General features: G+C 48.4%; 1 protein-coding gene across 2 annotated transcripts; it reads left to right on the forward strand.

The window, feature by feature from the left end:
- Positions 1–257: 257 nt before the first annotated feature.
- Positions 258–27,546, forward strand: Adnp2 (ADNP homeobox 2). 2 transcript variants are annotated; one of them, XM_032885340.1, is made up of 4 exons: positions 258–561; positions 9,306–9,426; positions 16,591–16,680; positions 23,617–27,546. In XM_032885340.1, exons 2-4 carry the CDS (start codon positions 9,319–9,321, stop codon positions 26,908–26,910), a joined length of 3,492 nt encoding a protein of 1,163 aa, XP_032741231.1. In that variant the 5' UTR covers positions 258–561; positions 9,306–9,318; the 3' UTR covers positions 26,911–27,546. The 2 variants fall into 2 exon arrangements, with proteins under 2 accessions (XP_032741231.1, XP_032741230.1); XM_032885339.1 differs by having other exon boundaries at positions 258–557.
- The last annotated feature ends 53 nt before the right edge of the window (positions 27,547–27,599 follow it).

Raw genomic sequence — 27,599 nt, forward strand, 5'->3', positions numbered from 1 at the left:
AAGTCCTATCCTCCAATGGCAAGCCAGTATCCTCAGGGCTGGCTTCTTATTGGTTTGTAGGTATGGGCGGGGCCACCCACTTGGCTCCCACTGGCTCCACCCCCATTCCATGCAAAAGAGGGCAGAGCTCTGGTGAACCCATGTGATTGGTCATGTGGTCGAGGACGGAATCGCCCCACCCCTTCAATGACGTCACCACCAACCCAAACTATCTCGAGAGCTAGCCCAGAGGTGGAGAGGGCTCTAGACCCAGGGGGTCCAGGGGAGGGGGCTGCGGCAGGCCCCACCCCCTCCAGATCCTCGAGGCCCGCGGGGTCCAGGGGCCTGGAGGGGCCCGTGAGATGAGCCCAGGGGGTCCCCAGGCACACTCTACACCCATTGGCTGGCCTCGTCGGCATGCAAATAAGGCAACGTCACTTCCTGAGGCAGCTGAGCGCCATCTTCTCTTTCTGGCGCGCGGGAGGAGGGACGGGCGCGGGGCGGGGGTCCCGCCGCGTAGGCGGAGGACGCGGCGGTGTTGCGACGGCGGCGGGACGCGGCGCTCCTCGCGCCCCGTGGTAGGTACGGTCAGCCCGGCCTGCGCCGCCCCCGACCCTCCCCGCGACCCACCCGCCGTCCACTCCTGGGTCCGCCCCGACGTCCCCACCGCTGTCCGCTGCGCTGTCCCCACTGTGGCCTGCCGCGCCGTCGCTACCTCAGTGCCTTCGGAATCCCGGACATTCTAGTGCGCGGCTCGGGTCCCCTCCGCGCCCGCTCGCGGGTCACGTGGGAGCGGGGCCGTTCTGGGGAGGGGGAAGGGCGGGGACAGGGGACGGGGAGGACAGAGGAGAGGACTGGGCAGGGAAGGGGGACCTACGGAGCCCGGGCACCGGGAACAGAGGCCGGGATGGATGGGGAGAGGGGGCGGGGCAGGGACGGGACGCCGGGCGTGGCGAGTGAGAGTGGTTGGGAGCGAAGGGAGGGTGGGCGAGGACGCTACTGGGAGGCGCGGAGAGACTCCGCGGTAGTGGGCATGGCGCCCCTCTGCGGCGACCCGGGAATCAAGCTGAAGCCTGACGATCAGCCCGTTGGCGAGGATGGCGGGATGCAGGGCAGGATTGTGGCCACGTCTGAAGCGCCGAGTTTTCTTGAAGGAGAAGCTGATCTCAGGCACTGCCGAGGGCAAATCCCTGCCCCTTCATCCAAGATGCTGCGGCATTCGTGACTGATAACGCAGATGCTGAGTGTAAAATTTTAACTTTGCATCTGCCATTTTAGAGGGATTAAAATAGGTTTTATTCGCACAGTTTCTACAAAGGTTTGATTTGATGTAGTGTATTGTAAGCAGCACATAAGTTTTGTAACTATGCTTGACTTTGAACCAAAACTCGTTTGAGCGTGGTGCTCAAAGTTAATGCGCTTAGGATGAGTGATCACTCCCATACAGGTAACCAACCTGCAGTATACATTAGTACCGTCGTAACCTTCGTCTCAAGGGTTTTACTAGTTCGGGGCTTGGACTGGTCTAGTCTGATGTGGGAACAAGGGACAGCATGTGTAAGAAGTTATGGTAAGTGAGATGTTAAGCTCGGGTTGGAAGTTATGCATATCGCCTAGAGATATCACAGGTGGTGGTGATGTTGGCCCCATAACGATGTCTTGGGTAGATGGAGGCCCTGCTCAGAAAATAGCGTTGACACAGTGGTCGTTAGGTAGAGGTCCTTAAGCACAGATTTGTACTTAGGGTAGGCAGGAAATGAAGTCATTTCAGGCTATTTTAGGCATCTCGTTGAGAAATGGGAGGAAGAGAGGTCTGGACCATTGGCTTTAGGGGATAAAAGTTAATGTAGTTTTTAGCTTGAGGTTTTGGGATTTGACGATATCTTTTTCATTTGAAATCAAGTTTTCAATGTACTGTTGCTTCATTGGTGGTCCCCTATACTCTGGGAAGGTAGGGCTTAGCTTTTCCACACCGCACCCAAATCCTTTGTCTGTTGCTAATCTGCTAGTTAGAGAAAGCAGATTGATGAAGGTCAGGTGGCTAGAAAGGGGTTTTCCTGTGGGTTGAGGCAGACTTTCTGAATCACAGTGTTTGGAAGTTGCTAAAAGAAAGTCCTAGTAATGGTTGGGGCATCTCACTGAGTTTTTTTTTTTTTTTTTAAATATTTATTTGTTATATATAAGTACACTGTAGCTGTCTTCAGACACACCAGAAGAGGGCATCAGATCTCATTACAGATGGTTGTGAGCCACCATGTGGTTGCTGGGAATTGAACTCAGGAACCTCAGGAAGAGCAGTCGGTGCTCTTAACCACTGAGCCATCTCTCCAGCCCCCCTCACTGAGTTTTTGATTTAGATTTTACTAATCTCCTGATGATTATGCGTAGGGCGTTACCAGTGCTGTCATCTTGTCAACTGCTCTTGAAGTAAATTCCTTGCATTGCTTCACAGATGCAGGCAACTGAGGCCCAGAGAGACTCGGTGCTTAGCTAGATTTTCCCAGCTATGAAGTTTGAGTTGGTCTCGTCCAGGACCTGCGTGCTCTGTGACCCTTGCTGTGCTGGCACCCAAGATAAACGCGTTTTAAAAATCAGATTTTGTTGGGCATGGTGGCACTTGCCTTTAATCCCAGCACTCAGGAGGCAGAGGCAGGTGGATCTTGGAGTTTGAGGCCAGTTTGGTCTGCAGAGTGCGTTCCAGGATCACCAGGGCCTGTCTTGAAAAACCAAAAACCAACCAACCAACCAACCAACCAAACCAAACCAAGACCCAGATTGTCTAGGAACTAAGATGTTCTGTGTCCTAAAGGGATTATCATCTGATCATCTTTTTTTTTTTTAAAAAAAAGATTTATTTATTTACTTAATGTATATAAGCACACTGTAGCTGTCTTCAGACACACCCAACCCCATTACAGATGGCTGTGAGCCACCATGTGGTTGCTGGGAATTGAACTCAGGACCTTGGGAAGAGCAGTCGGTGCTCTTAACCGCTGAGCCATATCTCCAGCCCCATCTTTAAAAATGTGAAGTATCTGTGTGCTGTGTGCCCATGAGGGCAGGTGCTTGTAGAGGGGGAAGACCAGGTTGATCCCCTGGAGATAGTAGTCAGTCACCAAACGAGCTCTGGTGCTGGGAACCAGACGTGGGCTCTCTCCAAGAGCATGGACTTAAACATTGAGCCATGGCCCCAGTCATGTACATTTCTTTCCGGCTGCCTAAGTGTGAACAAGGACAACAACAGACATCCTTAAGTGGATGGTGGGAGGTGGGGGGACAGGACATAAGGCTGCTACAGGCCACTAAGGGAGTGGAAGACGTAGTCCTCAGGGAACAGCATACTGATTGGTTATCAAATACCAAATGATCAGTCCTGAAGTAACATGCAGACCACTCAAGTTGTATTTAGGAATATATGTGCATACACGTATGTATGTAATAAGTTTATGAAAAATGCTCTGAATTTGGAAGAGCAAGGAATGGAATATGGGAGGGTTTGGGGAGGAAAGGGAAGGGGAGTGATGTAATAATATCAAAAATAAAATAATAAAATACATATTCATCAGAACTACCCTTACCTGGGCATGACACCAAAGCAATAGAAGGAGCTCCTTAGGAAGTGTTTTATGCAGGAGTTGGGTAGTTTGAGGTATTTCGGTGTCTAGAACAGGTTAAAAGTGTCTTTCCATAGGTGGGCAGGAAGCTTGGTTGTCTGTCAGCCACTCTTTCCAGAGGTGAAGAATCTGCAGATTGAAAACAGGGTTCCATTCCTCCCGATAATCCAGCGTTCTCTGTGAAGTTTAGTATCTTAGGATGGGTAAACCCTATGACTAGAACGTTGTGCCCTTCCCAGAGTGATTGTCCAGTAGACCAGGGATGCTGGAGGAGCTGCTTGGACATTACGAAGCTTCAATAATTACCTGTTTCACCGCTCATTTCCTCAGTTCTGTTTTTTAAACGGATAGTTCTAAGGGGGGGGGGCTCTATTTTAAACCACAGTAACAATGAAGGAATGGGGGCACTTAGAGTTAAAAATGAAAGAAAAAAACCTGACAGTTTTTGGCCCTGTTCCCAAGCCCTGAGCAAGTATCTATAGAAGCCCTTTAAAGCTTGCTGGTTCATGCACATCCTCATTCTGTGACCCCTCTGCTTCAGAGAACCACCTAGTCCGTAAGTGCTGTTGTTTCTGAAAGTAGGCCAGGACCTGGCACTTTCTTCCGAGATCTCCAGTGAAGAGTAGGTCTTGCTTGTGTGACTTGACACTGTTCTGTGCAAACGGTAGGTTTAACATTCTTGTTTGAGCTGAGTGGATGGGGCAGAAAGAACCACCAGTGTTTGGAGAATGAAAAGCCCTAGAAGATAACAGTGGAGTTTGAAAGAGGAAATATCTCATTTGAGAGGTCAAGTGAACATAATTGACTATGGTCTTGTCCTGCCTTGTTCTAGCTAACGTGCTCAGTCTGGCTTGCACAGTGACTGTGTGGTGTTTGAAAATGTATCAGGTTCTTCTCGATAGTATAATTTTTGAAACTGCATTCTGTTTAAAAATTTTTACCTCATGTTATGTAGGATTTTTGTAAAGGTCCTTTGTTTTGCACCACTAATGGTCCCTGAAGCTCTAAGACAGCCTTTCCTAGGTAAATGATCTGACAAGAAACTTAACTAACAGTTGGTTGACTCCATAAAGTTTTTCCTTGTTATCTCTGAAAATGTCCTCTCTGTTAATCCTCGGCCTCCTCCTCCCCTGGTTTGATTCTTCTAGCTTTGAGTTCTAACAGTTGTTAGATTAGGGTATTGTTTCCTTTACCTCACTGACGTTTGATGGGATGTTTGCCTAGAATGTGTTGGACCTCAGTCTATCCAGTCATCTGACCATTTAAAATTTAAGTTTTTGTTTACTTAGCATTTGTGGTGTTTTGTGACATTCTTTCCTTGAAGGAAGTTCAGTCCATTAAGTGGTTGCAACCGCGTGAAGGAGCTAGTGAAGGAGACTTGTTGTCCTGCTGAGCCCGAGTCCCAGAGACTGCCATCTTCTCCTTATGTAGGGGTTGCAAAGGCTCTTAGAGGGTTGGGGACCCAGAAACTGATGGAGTTTTGGAAGATGGTACCAAATTGTGTTTAAACACATAAGTTATCACTCTACTCCAATTACCGGCCTGTTAAGAAAGTTAGTCAAAAGTTGACTGTCTTTTTTTTAGTTGTGAAGTTATTAGTTATTATTTCCCACTTGAATTTGACTAATACTTTTTAAAGCTTTCAAAGATGTCTAAAAATTACATGTGTGTGTCTGTCTTTCAGTTGCACAGAAGAGGTCAGAGGGCATCTTAGAGAAGTCAGTCTTTGGATCTTGGATCTGCAGCAAGCACATTGACTTACTGAGTCATTTCTCTGGCCCTAAAAATATTTCCTGACACAGTTACAGATTTACAGAAGTCACAAATGCATCACAGACAGGTCTCCCCCCAGTCACTGATCAGATGTCAAACAAGGTCTGAGAATCATCCCCCAGAGCGTTCTCACGAACAGGAGCATGTTCTGTACAGAGTCGGCAGGACCTAGGAAGCAGTGTATTTTCCTGTCTAACCTTACACGCCTTTGAAAACTGGGGAGTCGTCCCAGTGTTGTCGTTTGTAGGAAAAGCATTCAGATTAGAGTTGCATTGTTTAGTTTATCCTTCTTTCAGGATACTTCCTTAGTTTTTTTTTCCTTTCATGATATTAAAAATATTTTAAAATTACAATAATTTTACTTTTGTGTGTTTATTTAAACAGATATGTGAGTGTGTGCAGAAGTTAGGGGACACTGTTGATTGGTCCTCTTCTGCAGGGACAGCTCAGGGAGCCTCGCTTGGCAGCACGCACCCCACTGGCCCTCTCGAGTTCATACATCTGAAAAGGTCAAATAATTGCCTCCATGTTTGCACAGTGCACTTCCTAGTTCAACACAAAAACAAAAACTGCAGTTTCACTCAAAGGTGCAACCATGAGAATGCAGAAAGGGATGACGTTTCTCAGGACCTGATTTCTAAGCAGAATAAAAGTACATGCAAGTGGTCTCTTCCTGTGTGGTCATTTTGTGAGTCCTGTTCTCTCTCTAGCCCTGCAAGCCCAATTTCAACCTCCTTCCCTGGTGTAAGCCACAGGCTCCTTTCATATTTTTGCGTTTGTGGTGGCAAAGGTAGACTTGCCTTAGGAGATTTCTTAAAATGTAAAACTCATGGCTCTGTAGAGAGAATCGAGAAGTGTGGCCATCACCAGTCCCTAGGAGAACTTTTCTGCACCTCTCCAGTCAGTCTGTTGACTCCCCTGTAGACTTGGTCTCTTTAGATAGTTCCTGTAATGAGATGGCAGAAAGACTCCATCCAGCATCTTCTCAGAGTGTAGTGTTTTTTGCATCAGCTCCTTGTATTGTCAAACGGCGCTGCTCCCTCTGTACATGGCACATTTGCTTATCCATGCACCGTTTGATGGACACTCAGTCTGGTCCCACGTTTACAAAATTAGCTGCTGCACTTGCCTTCTTCCGACCCTGACCGTGCCAGTCTGTGTCTTCATTGATTTTGGAGACTGGACCTCGCTATAGTCAAAGGTTGGTATTGGCTAGGATCTTTCTGCTTCAGCATTCTGGGCTTCTTAACAGACCTACCCTGAAGAAGGATTTGTCCCATTCTTTATCACACTTCTCAGCTTTTATTGGTCTGGGCCACCTTGAGCACTTTGTAGAGTAGAACAGCATTTTATTACCACATTCACGAGTCTGATTTAGAAATCTGTGTGGAATGTGGAGACAGCCACCCCTCTGTTGGAAGGCTGAGAAGCCGGTGGTGACTTGGTAGCTGGGGCCAAACTTCGCAGAAGTCCCTTTACTGCGTGGAATTCCCACGCGGTCTTGGGTTTGCCTGTGCAAATGTAGCTGGATTCCACGAGAGTTCTTAATGAAGTGTCTGGGGTTGGGGATTTAGCTCAGTGGTAGAGCGCTTGCCTAGCAAGTGCAAAGCCCTGGTTTCGGTCCCCAGCTCCGAAAAAAAGAAAAGGAGAAAAAAAAAAGAATGAAGTATCTTAGAGTTCATTTGTATGGCATGGCCTCTGCCGTACTTGATTGGTTTGGTTAGAAAGTTCTGTCCAGCATTCTGGTAGCTATTTCAGGTTCTGTCATAAGAGGAACTTAGGGGAGAGGCACTGCACCATACGGTTTTTTGAAAACTGCCACAGGTTATAGTCCTTTGCTGCCATGTTCCTGGTGCCTAGATCGCCTTGGCTTCGGCCTTTGGAGACTTATCCCAGCTTCTTTCCTTGTCCTGTTGACGCGGCCAGCACTGGAACTTCTGCCCATCTGTCCTTGCCTTGCTTTAGCCATGGAATTCTTTCCCTAAGGTATCCCACCCTGCCCCTTGTTCAGTTTGAGACAAGGTCTCACATAGAACAGCTTGCCCTTGAGCTTGCTCTGTAGAGGAGAATGCTGGGAACTCTTGCCACCGCCTCTCAGGTTCTGAGGGTTTTGTTTGTTTGTTTGTTTGTTTGTTTTGGTCCTGGAACCTGTTATGTTGACCACGCTGGTTTCAAACTCACACATCCCCTGCCTCTGCCTCCCAAGTGCTAGGATGGGAGTGCTAGCCCCTTGATTTGTAGTAGATGGTACTATTTAGAATAAGATTAGGGCCTCCTGTACCTCTGCTGTTGTCTGGGTGTGCGATTGCCACTGCCTTCTCCGGGGCAGAGGTGTGGACTGAGATACGCACATTCGTGTCCGCGATGCACCAGCTCCTGTGATTGATGCTGCGAGTTGCAAACGGCGAGGTGACCCTGCTGCCTCCCAGTTTAAGAACTGCAGGGTTTATCTGTACCTTTCTAGGTATTTTAAGTTGGGTTTATTGGGAGGGACTGCCTGCAGGTATTACATGCATTGTAAAGCTGATCATGGAGAAGACAGTGGTTGGTATGTTCACAGAGTTAAGCATACTTGGCTAAGTTGGGTTGTCTCTTCTTTTGAGGCAGACTTTTGTTTAATAGTTTAAACTAGCCTCCAACCTGTGGTCCTGCTTCATCCTCTCAAGTTTGGGGATTGCAGATATGTGACATCACCCTATTTACAGATGTTTGAAAGCCTTTCCCTTCCCTGCCACCGATCAGTTCTCTGGCCCAAGGTAGCCATTGAGATCTCCAGATAGGTCTGTCACTTCTATGTAAATGGAATTATAATTATATATGTTTGGTTTTTTTGTGTCTTGCTTCTCAGCAGACTTTCCAAGGCTGTAGCATGTGTTGCTACCTGTAGCATGTGGCCCAAAATATGGGTGTCCACAGCTTGCTTGCTTTCTGTCTTCTTCCTGCCTGCCTGCCTCCCTCCTCTCTTTTAAAGATGTGTTTTTGAGCACACTGTAGCTGTCTTCAGACACACCGGAAGAGGGCATTGGATCTCATTACAGTCGATCGTGAGTGAGCCACCATCGTGTTGTGCACAGCTTTCTTAATGTGATGGATGGAGTTGTACTTGAGTAATTCTCTGAACACTCTTGCCTGTTTCTCTGGGGGAAGCTGCTCGCTTAGGTGGTGGCATCTTCACGCTTGTTCCCTTGAGGAATTCAGGCTGCCTTGTGAACTGGCTGGCCTGTGTCCTCACCTTTGGCATCGTGTGCCGGTTCTGATTTCCCCACGCCTTGGCAGGCCAGGACTTTAGCTTTTTAAAGTGACTCCGATGTGCGGCAGCCTTTCCTGTGTTTTGTAAAAGTATGTTCAGGTCCCTGCTCATTTAAATTTTTTCGTTTTTAAAGACATTGTATTTTATGTGTGTTTGTCTGCATGTATGATTGTATCCTATACATACATGTGCAGAACAGACAACTTCCATATGAGTTCTGAGAACTGAACCTGGGTCCTATGCAAGAGCAACAAGTGCTCTTAACTTTTGAACTATCTCTCTTCAACCCTGTTCAGTTATGAGTTCATTATTCTGGATATATCAGAAATGCAATAAAAAAAAAACCCCTCATTTTTGTGAAATTTTTGCTTTTGGCGGTGCCGCCAGAGACATTAGCTTTGTTGAAGTTTGCCTAATAGACTTTTTCTTCTGTGTGGGTGCATTTGGTGCCACAGTGAGGCTCTGGTGCCAAATCCGAAGCCATCAAAATGTGTGCCTGGGTTTTCGTCCAGAGCCTGCAGTTTGGCTTCCGTTTTAGGCTGAGTTACAATGCGGGTGTCGCGTCGAGGGCCCTTCTGTTGCTCGGGTGTCCTTTCCTCAGCACCGCCTGCCACACAGGGACTGGATGTGGCTCTGCTAAATGGTACTTGTACACGTACGTTAGTCACAATTCTTTCTTCTTCTTTCAGGAAAATATCAAAAATGTTTCAAATTCCTGTGCAGAATCTTGACAACATCAGAAAGGTGCGGAAGAGGGTGAAAGGCATCCTTGTGGACATTGGACTTGACAGCTGCAAGGAGCTGCTGAAGGTGGGTGACAGGTGACAACGACGGGACAGGCCTCTGGGGCTGAGATTGGAGAGTTGACAAAGGGTGAAATTCTTCAAAAAATGCGGTTTCCTGAAGTCTTGAAAGACAATAGGATGGGATCTAAGAGGTGTAGGATGTGCCACCAGCCACTGTACTGACGTGAGGTGACCCTTACCTAGGCCACCAGCCACTGTACTGACGTGAGGTGACCCTTACCTAGACCACCAGCCACTGTACTGACGTGAGGTGACCCTTACCTAGTCCACCAGCCACTGTACTGACGTGAGGTGACCCTTACCTAGTCCACCAGCCACTGTACTGACGTGAGGTGACCCTTACCTAGGCCACCAGCCACTGTACTGACGTGAGGTGACCCTTACCTAGGCCACCAGCCACTGTACTGACGTGAGGTGACCCTTACCTAGTCCACCAGCCACTGTACTGACGTGAGGTGACCCTTACCTAGGCCACCAGCCACTGTACTGACGTGAGGTGACCCTTACCTAGGCCACCAGCCACTGTACTGACGTGAGGTGACCCTTACCTAGGCCACCAGCCACTGTACTGACGTGAGGTGGCCGTTGCCTAGGCCACCAGCCACTGTGCTGACATGAGGTGACCGTTGCATAGGCCACCAGCCACTGTACTGACGTGAGGTGACCCTTACCTAGTCCACCAGCCACTGTACTGACGTGAGGTGACCCTTACCTAGGCCACCAGCCACTGTACTGACGTGAGGTGACCCTTACCTAGTCCACCAGCCACTGTACTGACGTGAGGTGACCCTTACCTAGACCACCAGCCACTGTACTGACGTGAGGTGACCCTTACCTAGTCCACCAGCCACTGTACTGACGTGAGGTGACCCTTACCTAGACCACCACCACTGCCGTGAGGTGACTTACCTAGACCACCAGCCACTGTACTGACGTGAGGTGACCCTTACCTGGGCCACCAGCCACTGTACTGGCGTGAGGTGACCCTTACCTAGTCCACCAGCCACTGTACTGGCGTGGGGTGACCCTTACCTGGGCCACCAGCCACTGTACTGGCGTGAGGTGACCCTTACCTGGGCCACCAGCCACTGTACTGGCGTGAGGTGACCCTTACCTGGGCCACCAGCCACTGTACTGACGTGAGGTGACCCTTACCTGGGCCACCAGCCACTGTACTGACGTGAGGTGACCCTTACCTGGGCCACCAGCCACTGTACTGGCGTGAGGTGACCCTTACCTGGGCCACCAGCCACTGTACTGACGTGAGGTGACCTTTACCTAGTCCACCAGCCACTGTACTGGCGTGAGGTGACCCTTACCTGGCCACCAGCCACTGTACTGACGTGAGGTGACCCTTACCTGGGCCACCAGCCACTGTACTGACGTGAGGTGACCCTCACCTCGTCCACCAGCCACTGTACTGTCGTGAGGTGACCCTTACCTAGTCCACCAGCCACTGTACTGACGTGAGGTGACCCTTACCTAGTCCACCAGCCACTGTACTGACGTGAGGTGACCCTTACCTAGTCCACCAGCCACTGTACTGACGTGAGGTGACCCTTACCTAGTCCACCAGCCACTGTACTGACGTGAGGTGACCCTTACCTAGGCCACCAGCCACTGTACTGACGTGAGGTGACCCTTACCTAGTCCACCAGCCACTGTACTGACGTGAGGTGACCCTTACCTAGGCCACCAGCCACTGTACTGACGTGAGGTGACCCTTACCTAGGCCACCAGCCACTGTACTGACGTGAGGTGACCCTTACCTAGTCCACCAGCCACTGTACTGACGTGAGGTGACCCTTACCTAGCCCACCAGCCACTGTACTGACGTGAGGTGACCCTTACCTAGCCCACCAGCCACTGTACTGACGTGAGGTGACCCTTACCTAGCCCACCAGCCACTGTACTGACGTGAGGTGACCCTTACCTAGTCCACCAGCCACTGTACTGGCGTGAGGTGACCCACCCTGGCCACCAGCCACTGTACTGACGTGAGGTGACCCTTACCTAGTCCACCAGCCACTGTACTGGCGTGAGGTGACCCTTACCTGGCCACCAGCCACTGTACTGGCGTGAGGTGACCCTTACCTGGCCACCAGCCACTGTACTGACGTGAGGTGACCCTTACCTGGCCACCAGCCACTGTACTGGCGTGAGGTGACCCTTACCTGGCCACCAGCCACTGTACTGACGTGAGGTGACCCTTACCTGAGTCCACCAGCCACTGTACTGACGTGAGGTGACCCTTACCTAGTCCACCAGCCACTGTACTGACGTGAGGTGACCCTTACCTAGTCCACCAGCCACTGTACTGGCGTGGGTGACCCTTACCTAGTCCACCAGCCACTGTACTGACGTGAGGTGACCCTTACCTAGTCCACCAGCCACTGTACTGACGTGAGGTGACCCTTACCTAGTCCACCAGCCACTGTACTGACGTGAGGTGACCCTTACCTAGTCCACCAGCCACTGTACTGAAGTGCCTGCCTGCAGTCCTGCAGCTCTCAGAGAGGAGCGCAGAAGCTGTCCGGGTCTCTTCAGCAGTGTCCTTGTCTATTTAGAGCAAAGACTGACTTACGTATGGTTAAGAATCCTGGTAACTTAGTTGTTCACTACTAGATTTCAGTTACAAATAAAACCTTATTCAAAGCCCAAAATATTCTTAAGATTAAGAAACTGGCCAGGAGATAAGCTCAGAGGTGACCCTTATCTAGTCCGCATAGGTCTCTGAACCAAATTCCCTGCAGGATGAAAGACTCAAGTGGACATGATCTCTGCTTCCACAGCCGAGGGTGAAGCAAGCACAGAAGACCGAGGCTATGAGTGATGGTGGCTTTGTCTAGTGTTCTTGAACTGTCTATGCCATCTACATCATCACTGCTATGACAGTGAACTGAGTAAAAATGTGTGACATGACCTTAATTCACCCTTGGCCTGTTGCTATGCAGTGCTAGCTTTGACATATATGTGTATGTTGTGGAAGTGTCTGCCAGGCCATACAGTAATCCAGTTGTAGCAAGAATTTTGATTTCTTTGGAAACTTCAGAAATGAAAGAAACATGGGAATATGATTTTGTCTTAACCCCAGGTGTGGGATGCGGGGCTGCCTCAGATTGTCCACAGCAGCTGAGATTTGCCTCATGCTCTGGCTAGCAGGGACATGATTTGCTAGTCGCAGATAGTTTCTGTGATTGCGTGACATTTGGAATTCTGGGGACTTTTCAGAGGGCACATAAATGCTAGGGCCCTGAGAGTTAGGGGCTTTTGGGAGGTTGTTGGTTGTGGTCTGTTGTTTGTAAAGAAGAAGAAATCAGGTATACTGACAGTGAGGATCAAACTTGTCCCAAGGAACTTGAAACCCCTCTTGGGTAACGTTCTTCTGCCTGGAGGACTTCCTTTAAGTTGTAGCGTCAGACTACATTTAGCTGTCTGTTCTTTCTCTCCCCAAAGTAAGGTTTTATCTATGGTCATGTCATAGACTTTGAGAGAGCTTCGCTGTGTTATTATGAGAACAAGGCTTGCTTTGAACTCACAGAAATCTGCCTGCTTCTGTCTGGAGTGCCAGGATTAAAGGTGTACATTACCGTGCCTGGCTACGTTGGCATTTTTGTTATGAAATTCTAACATCCTTTTTTTTTCTTAAAAGATTTACTCATTTTATGTATATGGGTGTTCTGTCTGTATTGTGTATGCCAGAAGAGGGCATCGGATCCCTCTCTAGACGGTCATGAGCCACCATGTGGCTGTTAGGAATTGAACTGAGAACCTCTGAAGAACAGCTACTGCTCTTAACAGCTGAGCCATCTCTCCAGCCCCTATCTTTTTAGATTTTTAAGATATGCTTTATGTGTTTGAATTTGGTTATGTGTGTATGTATGTATGTATAGCATGTGTGTGCCTTGTCCCTGCAGAGATCAGAAGAGGGCATTGGATCCCCTGGAACTGAAGCCATCATGTGAGTTCTGGGAAGCGAGTTCTAGCCGTTTTGTGAGAGCAGCACCTGGTCTTGCCTGTTGAGCCATCTCTTCTGCCCCCCCATCTTTATTTTTATTTTATGTGTATTTTGAATGTATGTCTGTGTACCATTTGTGCGCCTGATGTCCACGGAGGTCAGTAGAGTGTGTTGGATCTGTTCGTACTGGAACTAGGGTGGTTGTCAGCTGAGAACTGACCCTGGTCCTCTGGAAGAGGGCTCAGCTCGTCCTTTTAACCACTGACCTCTCTCCAGCCCCTTTTCTTCCTCCTCCACCTGCTCAGTCGCCTCTGACACATGTACGTTACCTATCATTGCGTGTGCTCCTGGTTGGAGTAGTATTTTACTCCTGATTATCTAGCTGACCTGCTCAGTCGCCTCTGACACATGTATGTTACCTATCATTGCGTGTGCTCCTGGTTGGAGTAGTATTTTACTCCTGATTAGCTAGCTGACCTGCTCAGTCGCCTCTGACACATGTACGTTACCTATCATTGCGTGTGCTCCTGGTTGGAGTAGTATTTTACTCCTGATTAGCTAGCTGACCTGCTCAGTCGCCTCTGAGACATGTACGTTACCTATCATTGCGTGTGCTCCTGGTTGGAGTAGTATTTTACTCCTGATTAGCTAGCTGAAAGGTTTTGACTGGACACTGAACGTTACTTGTTTTATGGCTGCTGGGATTTTGTGTGATCTCCCATGGTGCTGGGTAGTTCTATGTCAGCCTGACAAAAGCTAGAGTGATCTGAAAGAAGGGATCCCCAACTGAGGAAACGCCTCCATGAGATCCAGCTGTAGGCATTTTCTTGGTTAGTGATTGATGGGGAGGGCCACCCCATGGTGGGTGGAGCCATTGCTGGGCTGGTGGCCCTGGGTTTTATAGGAATCAGGTGGAGCAAGTCATGAGGCAGAGTAACAAGCGTGGTGTAGATGAAGGTAGTGTATTAATTACCATGGCATTAACTGTTATTGGAATTAACTGACTCAGCTAATTTCTTTTTGATTATTAAAGGTAATCCTTGATTATAAAGACAATACTATAAGCTATAAATGTTAGAAAATGTAGCTAATTGTTAGGTAGAGAATGAAATTTAATTGCCATGTTTAGAGAGGTTGACCTGTGTGCCATGTTGAGCTCCTGGTTTCTGTGCGCATGGCCGCTGGTTTACAGGTTTATTCCCCGTGTTTGTGCTGGGTGGTAACCTTGCTGGTTCTTTGGTCACCTTTGTCTTGTCACGAAGTGTGTACTTTACTGACTGGCCCACTCGGGACGTGGGAGTGTTGCTGATGACAGGTTTATCTGGTCCTGTCATTTACCTAGCCAGCAGCAGCCATTCCCTAGAGACCAGAGGCCTCTCATCCTTTTGCAGTGTCACCTTTCTCAGCTGTCAGTCAACTTCCAGATGATGCATCATGGCACCCCTTTCTTCGGCCTTTTCTGAGCTGTACCTTGGCCTTCCCAATTGTATATTTCTGTTCTCTGTTTTCACGCCAAACGGTTGCAGCAGGCAGGTGGTTCTGTTCTGTCGCTCCCGCTGTGACGATGGCCTGTCCATGGCTGTGACGATGGCCTGTCCGTGCACGTCTCATTGGCCCCTGCTCTGGGTTCCATGGTGACTCTGAGGGCACTGCATACCTTGAGTTTTGCCTGCTTTTTGACACACTTAGAAGTGATTTGTGAATGCTCCGTGGCAACTTTATAGTGCGTGGCAAGGTAAAGCAAGAATAGGTTTCACCTCCAATTTAGAAAAGTGTCAAGAGTGAACTTCAGAGAGATGGGAAGTACTCTGGCGCATTTCCCTCAGCAGCTGCTGTCATGCCTGTGAAACCGTTTTACTCAGAGCCTCTGTCTCCTGCAGCCTCTGCACAGTTCTACACTCTGTTTGGGCCCTGCCTGCGTATCCCTTCCTGGCAGTGTTGGCCGCATGTCCCTCCTGGTTGTGCTCAAGCCAGGCTGACTGAATTTGGGTTCTCTGATTTCGACTTCTCTACGTCCTGAAAGCGCCTATCACAGCACTTGTCTCCAACAGGAAACAGTGTTTGCTTGTGAAGTTTTCTCATACCTGTCCTTCTCAACTGTGAAACTGAGCTTGAATCTCTCATCCTTCTGACAGAAGTGTTGTCTGCTTCTCAGCCATTTCTACCCTGCCAGTTGTACGTGGGGTGCACCCACCCCCTCCTGTTGTCCCTGTGGACCTGGGGCTGGACCTGGGGCTCTTCCTTGCCCTGCTCACACGTGGCTCTTCACATCACTGTCCCTGTCGTCAGACAACTGCCACTTAGTATACTTCCGTTGTACCATTTTTCCTACCTTCTCAATGGAGCAAAGTGTGTGTGTGCGCGTGCGTGCATGCGTGTATAAAATAACTTCTGGGGCTAGATGACTCAGCAGTTAAGAACACTGCCTGTTCTCAGGTTTGATTCCCAGCATCCATACAGTGGCTCTCAATCATCTGTAACTCCAGTTCCAAGGGATCTAGCATCCTACTGTGGCTCCTGTGGACACCAGGCATACATGGACATGTGTAGGTAACACATACATAAAATTAAGGAAAAAGAAAGGAAAAGTGCCTTTTGTTTTAGGTTAAAATAGAAAACACTGGCTGTGTTTAGATCCTGGCTAGAAGGTCCGCCCTGCAAGGCTCAGTGGGCATGGTGAACACTGCATCGTGGTGAAGCGGGCTGTTGAGTGCCCGTGTCACTTCTTCTCTGGACTGACTGTTCTCATGCGCTGCGTGAGCTTAGGGACCATCGGCCTTGCTTACATGTGTAAAGGATAGGTAACTTTTTCTTTTGGGAGAGAGAGAGAGATCTCAGTTTATTTCTTATAAAGAGGTACTTTAATGTGGACAGTTTAAACCTTTCTCTTGAGATGCATACTTTAAATGGCAGACGTCGCTAATGACTGCTTCCATTCTTTGCCGTGTACATTTATGAGAAGGCCGACTGCTTGATTGTGAAAGGAGGGATTGTGTACTCACGCGCTCTGTCGCAGAGCCTCGTGGCCTAACAGTTTCACCTTTTGATTTTTCCAGTCAGGTGTTGTTAAGTTGCCCAGGTTGCGTTTGGACTTTGGGATCCTCCTGCTTCAGCCTGGTGTTACAGGCATCCACCTTCACTTCTGGTTTTAGATATTTCTGTAACTCACAATTGATACATATTTTTTCTGTCCTTTTTCCCCCCCTTAAGGATCTTAAAGGCTTTGATCCGGGAGAGAAGTACTTTTGTAATACATCGTGGGGAGATGTTTCTCTTTGGGAACCTTCTGGAAAGAGAGCGGTATGTACTTTGTAATTCGTTTTCATCGGGGCAAGTGAGCCGAGGCTCCCAAGGCTGCTGGTTAATTGGGAGGGTCTGCTCATGAGGTGGGAAGAAGCGTAGCTAGAGTCGCTGTTGATGCTGACAGCTGTCTGCGTGCACAGTAGCCAAGTGTCATGAGAACTGACTGGAAGACCAACCTTTGTTGGTAATTCTTCTGAATAAAGGCTGTGCCATCCAGGGCCATACTCATCATTAATGGCATTCTAGTCAGTGGGAGACTGCATGAACAAAGGTGATTATCTGAGATCGTAATGGAACTAAAAACACTTGTCTAGTAATGTAGGTCATAGTGTGATGTATTGCAGTTTTTGTAGGAATGCTGGTCTTTGGGGAGAGAGGGAGGGTTTGAAGACAAGGTTTCTCTGTGTAATCCTGGCTGCCCTGGAACTAGCTCTGTAGATCAGGCTGACCTTGAACTCACAGAGATCCACCTGCCTCTGTCTCCTGACTCCTGGAATTAAAGGTGTGCACCACCACTGCCTGACTGTGAGGCTAATCTTCATAAGCTCATGGGGCTGACATAGGAAAGTATAGTGCGTGCAGCCAAGTATAGTAAGTAGATAATTATGACTGTTGCTAGTTTAGGGGAGGCTTGCATTGCTACAGGATGGGGATGTGTTCTTAGAAATGTGTCGTCAGGTGATTTCATTGTTGTTCAGTAAGCCACATTTAAATAAGTGTGCCTACCCAGATGTACAGGATAGCATCCATCCATCCCAGCTTAGTCATGTATAGCATGTTGCTATGCTGAACATGGTGGACAGCTAGTATTTCAGTGGTAAATTATCTGAACATCTGTTTAGAGAAGAGGTTCTTCAAAAGTATTATATGTAGAAGATTTCCTAAGAGTTCATATCTGCGTAGGACCTGAGCTTCAGATCCTCCTGGAAGTTGTTGTGGGGAAGGCAGTGGACATAGATGATTCCTACTGCCAGCTTTCTGAATGTTGTACATTTAGACTACACTATGTTTACGTTTTCGTAAATTCTTAATAGTTAATTTTTAATATTTTTACTTTATAATTTTGACCTTTTATCTTTTTGATTTGTAAGAAAATACAATTAGCTTAAAATACAAGTATTGTACATATTCTCTCCTTATACCTTTATTTCATATGTTCTATCTACTTTTAATCTTTTGTAATATTGTGCATGCGCTCGCGCACGCACACACGCATATACTCACTCACACACGTATACTCACATTCTTGTACCTAGGCCTGTTGAGATTGGAGTCAAGGTTGACATCTCCTGCTTCGTCCCAGTGTCCCAGTGAGGGTCTTTGGCACTGTAGGTGACGAGCCATCTCTTCTGATGCAGTAGCTCCCTCCTGTGGGTCACCCCGGAGTGACCATTTGGCTTACCAGTCTCTTTTGTTACACATAGAACATAGAACCAGGTTCCCATAGAACTGTAGAAGATCTATCTCACTGTTATGGACTGATGCCACACAGAAAGGGAGCAGGGTTCCTCTGGTCGCCTGGAGCACACAGGTTATTATGACATGGGGATGACTTCCATGAAGTAGAAAAGCTTGGAGTGTTGTAGAAAATCATTTATTTGAGAGCTGTAGTAACTTGGGGTGTGGATTCAGTTTGCAAATCTGATCCAAACTGGGTTTCTGTTAGAGCACAAGGCTCCTTTTGCATGTGAGATCCACAGCTTGGGAACAGTGTTCATTGAAGCCAGAGATTTGAATATCCAGGAGTGTGTGGACATGTATCCTAGACTGTCAGAAGTACTGTGGTGCCCTCCAGCAAACCCATCAGCTGTTGACCACAGACTTCCCTCTTCACAAGTGAGAGTTGTGTTCTTTTTAACACTTATTTGTGTGTGTGCGTGTGTGTGCACGTGTACGCGCATGTGATATGGAAGTCAGGGAACAGCTTGTGGGGATCAGCTCTCTCCTTTGACTATGCGTATTCCAAGGAATGAAGTTGGGTTATCAAGTTTGGTGTCAAGTGTCTATCCACTGAGCTATCTTGCAGGCCTGAGAAGAGTCTTCATGAAATGATCTCTCACTGACCCTGGCTAAGGAGCTGCAAGTTAGTTCCTACAGTATAGAATGGATTGAGTAATCCATTGAGTATTTTAAAGGAACTTTAGATGGTAGTCTTGTGAAGTTTGAGATATATAAATACTGTGTGTGGTCACATTGCCTTCAAGAAAGACTTCTCACAGTGAAACCCTGTCTTGAAAATTAAACCAAATAAAATAAAATAAAAAGAGATTTCTTTTTATTGAAAGAGATGTCTGTATGAACTTTCTGGACAAGTTAGTGTCAGGTTCCAAATGTTTGAGGACACGGGCTTGGAAGGTGGCGTAGTGGGTGAGTGTTTGCTATAAAAGCAGGAAGACCCGAGTTTGGATCCTTAGTCTTGACCTAAAATCCAGGTGTGGCTGTGCACTGGATTGTAACCTGGTGCTGTGGAGGGGCAAGGAGAAGAAAACGGTTATTGGATCTGGCTGAGACCAGTCTGACTTCAAGTTCACCGAGACAGGGAAGGGCAGAGCTAGACACCCCGGATCCTCCTGAAACCCTCCACATGCATGGGTGTATGCACCATACACATACATGCACAGAACACATACATGCACAGAACACATACATGCACACAGAACACATACATGCACACAGAACGCATACATGCACACAGAACGCACATGCAACACATACATGCACACAGAACACATACATGCACACAACGCATACATGCACACAGAACGCATACATGCACACAGAACACATACATGCACACAGAACGCATACATGCACACAGAACGCATACATGCACACAGAACGCATACATGCACACAGAACGCATACATGCACACAGAACACATACATGCACACAGAACACATACATGCACACAGAACGCATACATGCACACAGAACACATACATGCACACAGAACACATACATACGGTTTGGGCACAGTTGGGAGTACAGAGGAGAACTTAAGCGCACTAGAAGCTCAGGGCTTTCTGGTGTGTCAGAGCAGGGACGCCAAGGACACTACAGATGAGGTAAGAAGGAAGGCCCGACCGCACTCCCTTTCTTCTCATTGCTGGGCCAGCAAATGGAGATGTATTGTTTGGAGAGTGAATAAACTTTGTCCAGTTTAGCTTATTGACAGTGTTTGCTGACATGCTTATTTTAATAATCCAGTCTCTCTGCCTCTGTCACACACATACATATGTACACACACAATAATGAAAATACATTTTTAAGAAAGAAATTTTTTTTAAAAGAATCAGTTCTATTACTTCAAATCCTTGCTCTTCAGTTGAATAGACAAGATCCCTTGAGACAATTGTGATTTACTGTGCACAGTCTAGCTGTGGCATCTTTCAGTATGCCTTTTTGGGAATGGGGATGGGGTCTTGAAGTTTTGAATCTCAGGTCCCACTGACTTTTCTCAAGTTTTGAATGTCCACTTATATACAATAGCATGCATTGTATATAATTACAGGATCAAGTACTTTGGTAGATTTATGTGCATGCACATACATGACACTCTGGCAAGGGGAATACAGGTGATCAAGCTTGGTGAGAAGTGTCCACTGAGCTGCCCTGCCGACCCGAGTTAGAGGCTTTGAATTAGAAATACTGTGTACACGTCTGCTAGTGGTCAGTGCTGTAGAGAGGGAACACTGGATCACAGACTGAAGGGAATGATGAAAGTTAGCTTCCTTAGTCAGGGAGTTGGTTGAAGTATCTTAGGCCTTGGAACAGGGAGCCAGGGAGAGGTCTTTGTGGTTACAGCACTTGTTGCTCTTGCAGAGGACCCAGGCTTGAATCCTTAGACCTTCATGGTGGCTCTTAACTGTCTTTAAATCCAGTTCCAGGGAATCCAATGCCCCTTTTGATTCTGTAGTTACCAGAGACATGCATGGCACACCTACATACATAGGCATTAAACAAATCTTAAAAAATGTTAAATAAGTTATAATAATAGCTTGAGATAACAGATTTGTGTATTAGACAGCTGCTGTGCTCTGGGAAAACGGTATGCACAATGTGTAATATTGGCCTGATATCCCCATGGTGTCTCCTCCTTTCTTTGGGGAAATGGGATTTAGGAACAGGGGCAGCATGGCAACGGAATATCACCAACGCCCTGGCCCATTTGGCTTATTCTAAGCAAGGTTGGGGAATCGGCACATGAGGCTTTGTTAGGGAAGAGGAGAGTGCCCAGCTGATAGGTTTCAGAGGTCGGACCTTACACTGTAGAGCTTGGGGCGTATGCACACTTGATTGGAGATGACACCATGCTGGAGTCTTTGCCACCCTGAGTGAGAGAGTACTCAGGTTCTGATGTCTTGTTTGCTTTGCGTTCTTTATGGATAGATACCTTTCTTTTCCGTGGGTAGGTGTCTCTAGCCCGCACTGCCAGGCTGTGAGCATGTCCCCATTGCCTGCCAGGGAAGCCGTCCACCCACTAGGAACATGTGTGTCCTCGAGGGGACAGTGCCTGTGGTTCAGTCTCCATCTTGCTGCTGATGGGTGATGTGAGCCGTTCTCCTTTGTTGACTTGGTTTTCAGAGATAGTCTTTGATAAGCTTTGTAAAATCTGTTTTGTATTGAGACTTGGACCTGTTTCTTGTGTCCTGGGCACGTGACCTTTATCAGGTGTTTACGGGGCCTGCTCAGCTGCTCATATGCTGCTTGAGAACTGAAAACTTTAGTGGCGTCTTCAAGGAGCTGAAGCGTCCTGCTCCCTCCCATGGAGTAAATTTTATCATCTTCTCCTTTGTTGGTCCTGCTACTGGGCCTTTCAGAACCTTGGCCACCCTTGAGATTTATTCAACACTGGTAGATGGAGCAGGCGCGCGTTACCACATCCCTTGGCCTGTGCTTGACAGCCAGCAGGTAGACTCTGTGCTTGACGGCCAGGAGGTAGACGCTGCTTGACGGCCAGAAGGTAGACTCTGTGCTTGATGGCCAGGAGGTAGACTCTGTGCCTGACGGCCAGGAGGTAGACTCTGTGCCTGACGGCCAGGAGGTAGACTCTGGTTGACGGCCAGGAGGTAGACTCTGGTTGAACTACACTGTACTTCACCTTAGTTTCGGGAACATTGGAAGTTTGCTTTCTGCTTCCTCTGCAGTCTGTAGCCTTCACTTTGTGACTGTTGCCTGACACTACTGTAGGTCCTCAAAGCCTAGAACCCAGTTTCTCTGGGGACTGAAGGTCATTAATAAGATGTTGACTTGTGCGTCTACCTTATCAGACCCGAGTGGAAGGACAGTTCGGTAGGGAGTGGAGTGGGCGTGTGTTTACTGGAGTGACTGAGACTGTAGTTTCAGCAAGGACGGGCCAGCTCTGGTTGCTGCTGCCACAGCCTACTGTGGGCCTCCATAGTAGGTCTAGTCTGCTTCCATCTTGACACAGGGAAGGGGTGGTGTGGTTTCTGTGCTCTGGTTCTGTGGACTTTGGTGAGACTGGAGGCTTCCATACATTCTTCAGTGACTCCAGAGAACACGAGCCATTGTTGTAAAAGTGACAGCTCTCCTTAATGCAGGTGATTCTTGGCTCCCAAATCTGTTGAGTTTCTGCCTTGTCAGCTTGAGAGCAGTTTTTTTGTTTATTCTTTGAAACTTTCTTACATGTATATAATGTATTTTGATACCATCCACTCTGCCCCTGTTCCTACTCCCCAGACCTTTCTCCTGTGACCGCCTCTGTGATGACTAGTTTTATGTCAGCTTGACATAAGCTAGAGTCCTCTAAAAGGAGAGAACTTCAATGGAGCTTCCACAAGATCTGGCTGTGAATATAAATAAAAAAAATCCAATTTAAAAAAAAAAAGGTCTGGCATTCTCTTAAACAGTGATTGGCGGGTGTGGGCCCAGTGAATTATGGGTTCTGTAAGAAGGCAGGCTGAGCCTCATGATGAACCTAGCACTGCCCCATGGCCCTGCAACACTTCCTGCCCTGACCTCTCTCTGAGATGGACTGTGACCTGGAAGTGTAAGCTGGTAAACCCTTCCCTCCAGCCTGCCTTTTTGCTCATGGTGTTTTCATCACAGCAATACCAACCCCACTAGGACACCCCTCTAACTGTAACCTCCTCTTTTGTGGTGTGTGCGGTTGTCATCTGTTTGGAGGATGCTAGAGATGGAATTTAGGGCCTCCTACATGGTTAGCAAGCTCCACTGTCGATCTCCATCTCTCACCTGTGCTTTCAGTCATTCATCTATTTACTTGTCCATCACCGACAGGGTTTTACCGTGTTGCATTTTATCCTCTGGTTTCTTCTCCAGTAGTTGGGATAACAAGCCTGTCTTCCTGGTGTAGCCTAGATCTTAATTGTCTCGGGGAATGGGGAAAGTACAGTTAAGAAGGTCTTACAAGTTGAAAGCTAGGTCAATTGTAGTTGAATTCCAAGTTTTACAGTGTGGAGTGAAGGGGAAGCAGTGGGAAGGTGGAGGAAAATAACTTATTTGCAGAATATTATAGGAAATAATGGAGTAGAAGTTGAAGTGCTGAGAGAAGTGGGTTTAGGTGATTGCCTGGAGTCAGAAATGAGGACTTTGGACTAAATTGAGTGTCCAGGAGTTAAGAGTACTTGATAGTCTCCCAAATGGTTAAGCAAAAAAAAAAAAAAAAAAAGTGCTGAAAAGAATAGTATTTGAGACGTAAAAATGATGTGCAAGCACCAAGTACTGTGGACGTGGTTTTGTTGGCGGCACAGCTCAGTTTACTCACGAGCCTTGTGGAGAGGCAAAGCAGAGGCCAGGGAGCTGCAGCATGGCTCCCAGTCGGAGGCTTCTGCTGGTAGAGTGCACCGTTGTTGGCGTTGTGATATTCGGAGTGAAGCACACAGATGAGGGGGGCGTAAGGGAACCTGGTAACTCGTTCCCCTGCCTGAGACTCTCTTCTCTTTTGACAGAGATACAGAACAAAGCCCTACTGCTGTAGTCTCTGCAGGTACTCAACGAAGGTGCTCACCTCCCTCAAAAACCACCTGCACCGATACCACGAAGAGGAGGCTGACCAGGAGCTCATGATCCCCTGCCCCAACTGCCCGTTTGCCTCTCAGCCCAGGGTTGTGGGCAAGCACTTCAGAATGTTCCACGCGCCTGCGCGGAAAGTCCAGAGCTACACAGTGAACATCCTGGGTGAGGCGAAGACTTCGAGGAGTGATGTGATAAGCTTCACATGTTTAAAATGTAACTTTTCAAACACTCTGTACTACAGCATGAAGAAGCATGTGCTGGTGGCCCATTTTAATTACTTAATTAACTCCTACTTTGGATTGCGAACTGAGGAAACAGGAGAACAACCGAAAGCAAGTGATCCAGTTTCTGTGGATAAAGCCCTGCCATTTGACAAGTACTACTGTAAAAAATGCAGCGCCATCGCCAGTAGTCAGGATGCCCTGATGTATCACATTCTGACATCAGATGCACATAGGGACTTGGAGAATAAGCTGAGGTCTGTGATCTCAGAGCACATCAAGAGGACCGGCTTTCTGAAGCAAATGCATATTGCTCCAAAGCCAGTGACCCACATAGCTTTACCGCCAAACAGCAGTGCTCCGAGCATTGCAGCCCCTCCTCCTTGCTTCCAGCTTACTTTGCCACAGAACAGTCAAAGTCCCGGCACTGTGCAGTCAGTGACTGTGGCCCCAGGCACTTCTGGGAGCCTTACACACTCACCACCTACCACGGCCCAGTCTCACGTAGCTCTGGTCTCCAGCTCTTTGCCTGTGTGCCAGAGTGGCCTCACCCTGCAGCAGTCCGCTCCCCCACCCGTCTTTCTCTCTCACAGTGTCCCACTGAGTCAGCCCGTGAGTACTTCTGTGCTGCCTCTCACTCAGTCACTTGGGCCTGTGAATAAGTCTGTTGGAACAAGCCTCCTCCCTGTGAACCAAGCCATGTGCTCCGTGAACCAAGCTGTCCGCCCTGGAGTTTTACCCCTCCCTAAGCCCATGGGGCCCATTAACAGACCTGTGGGCCCTGGTGTCTTGCCTGTGGGTCCCTCTGTTAACTCAGGGGTTCTCCAGGCTACATCTCCTGGGGTGATTTCTGTAGGTCGAGCAGTTCCATCAGGAGTCCTTCCTGCAGGTCAGGTGACCCCTGCTGGTGTGATCCCTGGGCAGACAGCCACTTCCGGGGTCTTACCCACTGGCCAGGTGGTCCAGTCGTCAGTTCTCCCTGTTGGCCAGACAGCGCCATCTCGGGTTCTCCCTCCTGGCCAGACAGTGCCCTTGAGGGTTCTCCCTGCAGGCCAGGTGGTACCGCCTGGGCTGCTTTCTCCAAACCAAACTGTCCCCTCGGGAGTTGTCCCTGTGAATCAAGGTGTGAACTCTGGTGTTCTTCAGCTCAGTCAGCCAGTAACACCAGGAGTCCTTCCTGTGGGCCCACCAGTGAGGCCTGGTGTTCTGCAGCTCAGTCCGTCTGTCAGCACCAGCATCCTGCCCGTGAGCCAGCCGGTGAGAGCTGGAACGTCCCAAAACACTACTTTCCTTACTTCGGGCTCTATTCTCAGACAGCTCATTCCAACTGGGAAACAGGTGAATGGAATCCCCACCTATACGCTGGCCCCAGTGTCCGTCACTCTGCCGGTGCCCTCCGCTGGAGGCCTTGCAGCTGTTGGACCGCCACCCCAGGTGCCAGTGCAGTTCCTGCCCTCAAGCTCGGGCACACAGATGGGCAGCTCCTTGCCCAGCCTGCCCTCGCCACAGGTGCTAGTGAGCCCTGCCCCTAGCGTGTTTGTTCAGGCTACCCCGCCTGTGGCAGACACAAATCAGGCACTCAAACAGGCCAAGCAGTGGAAAACATGCCCAGTTTGCAACGAGCTCTTCCCTTCCAACGTCTACCAGGTCCACATGGAAGTGGCTCACAAGCAGAGCGAGGTTCAGCTCTGCCAGGTTTGCAACGAACCCTTCCCTGCCAACGTCTACCAGGTCCACATGGAAGTGGCTCACAAGCAGAGCGAGGCCAAGTCTAGTGAGAAGCTTGAGCCTGAAAAGCTTGCTGCATGTGCCCCATTTCTGAAGTGGATGAGAGAGAAGACAGTGCGCTGCCTCTCTTGTAAGTGCCTGGTCTCGCAGGAGGAGCTGATGCACCATTTGCTCATGCATGGCCTGGGGTGCCTGTTCTGTCCATGCACTTTTCACGATGTCCGGGGCCTTGTGGAGCACAGCAGGACTAAGCACCTGGGCAAGAAGAGACTGTCTATGGATTACAGTAACAGAGGTTTCCAGCTGGACTTGGATGCTAATGGGAACCTGCTGTTCCCTCATCTCGATTTCATCACCATACTGCCACGAGAGAAACTTGGGGAGCGAGAAGTGTACCTGGCTATCCTTGCTGGAATACACTCCAAGTCGTTGGTCCCTGTGTACGTTAAGGTGAGGCCTCAGCCTGAGGTTGCACCAAAGATACCTAACAAACAGAAGCTGACCTGCCCGTTCTGTTTTGGCACATTTACGACTGCTGATGCCTATGAGCTGCATCTGAAGGAGAGGCACCATGTCATGCCCACAGTCCATACAATGCTCCGGTCTCCGGCCTTCAAGTGCATCCACTGTTGTGGGGTCTACACTGGAAACATGACCTTAGGAGCCATCGCTGTCCATTTGCTCCGTTGTAGAAGTGCTCCAAAGGACAGCAGCTCAGACCTGCAAGCCCAGCCGGATTTTATCGAGAGCAGTGACCTGCTGATGGTCAATGGGGAAGTGATCCCCGAGTCCACCTTTCCTCCTAAGAGAAAGCTGCCAGAAGGCCCAGGGCCAGAAGAGCAGAGAGACGGGGAGGAGCTCCAGCTCACAGTAGACACCGACGCGAGCCCAGGCTCAGAGAAAGGGCTGAGTGCTGTGCCTTTGAAGAGACAGAAGAATGAGAGCAGGACAGAGGGGTCGGGGGCCAGTGATGACTCCCTGCAGGTGTTGGCGTTAGACCCCAGTAAGTACGGAAGTCGTTCCTATGAGGAGAAGAAACAGTTCCTCAGAGACTATTTTCACAAGAGACCGTATCCTAGTAGAAAAGAAGTGGAACTACTGTCCTCGCTCTTGTGGGTGTGGAAAATCGACGTGGCCTCGTTCTTTGGGAAAAGGAGGTATATTTGCATGAAAGCAATAAAATCCCACAAGCCCTCTGTACTTCTGGGTTTTGATATGTCTGAGCTTAAGAATGTCAAACACAGGCTGAACTTTGAGTGTGAGTCACAAAACCTGTAGGAGAGTAAGTCTGAAGCCTCCTGACTTCCAGCCCGTCCCCCTCTCGCTCTGTTGTAAGTGTCCGAGGCCCTTCAAGGTGCCCAGGTGCTCAGAAAGCCTGGAAAGGAAGCACACACTTCCACAGAGGAGCTGTGCTCGCAGTTTGCTTTGCAGCTGTCTGTTTTCCTTCTGTCATGTAAATTAAATCTTTGGTATTCCATGCACGAGTTTCCCCACGAGTGTCAGTATCAATAGCAACAACCTGGAGTCTGCAGATACTTGGTTTTTCATTTTAGAGAATTTCTGCTTGTTTGAGAAACTTGATTAATAGAAAATTAAAGCGCTGCTCCCTCTTAGTTCCTAGCTGCAGCTAGTGACAGTGTGTGTTTAGAGAAGCAAGCACTCTGATGTGTATGACTCCCTAAGGACATACTTTTAAGCATTAACTTCTGCTGATTCTGTGACCGACGTTTGCTTAAGGCTACAAATTTGATTTACACCTTTTCAAGTGTCCCCTGACAGCTATTTTTTTAATATCATTATTCATTAAAAAAATCCCAGATGTTTTCCATTTATTAAAATATCCTGACTCTGAGGTCTGGTGTGTAGTAATAATCAAGTGTTGCTTTATAAATAAAGACTCTGTAGGAACAGAAATGCTTTATGGTGCACACTGTCTTTTGCTGTGATGACAAGTCATTTCTCCATTC

This window comes from Rattus rattus, chromosome 15 (genome assembly GCF_011064425.1).
Source record: "Rattus rattus isolate New Zealand chromosome 15, Rrattus_CSIRO_v1, whole genome shotgun sequence".
Lineage (NCBI taxonomy): Eukaryota > Metazoa > Chordata > Mammalia > Rodentia > Muridae > Rattus > Rattus rattus.

What these genes read in the sequence shown, in the direction of transcription:
- Adnp2 (XM_032885339.1), top strand. Translation starts at nt 397, where the DNA reads ATGCAAATAAGGCAACGTCACTTCCTGAGGCAGCTGAGCGCCATCTTC. An exon ending in GGCGCTCCTCGCGCCCCGTG is followed by an intron (nt 558 to 9,305) that starts GTAGGTACGGTC and finishes TTCTTCTTTCAG; the next exon opens with GAAAATATCAAAAATGTTTC. An exon ending in AACCTTCTGGAAAGAGAGCG is followed by an intron (nt 16,681 to 23,616) that starts GTATGTACTTTG and finishes CTCTTTTGACAG; the next exon opens with AGATACAGAACAAAGCCCTA.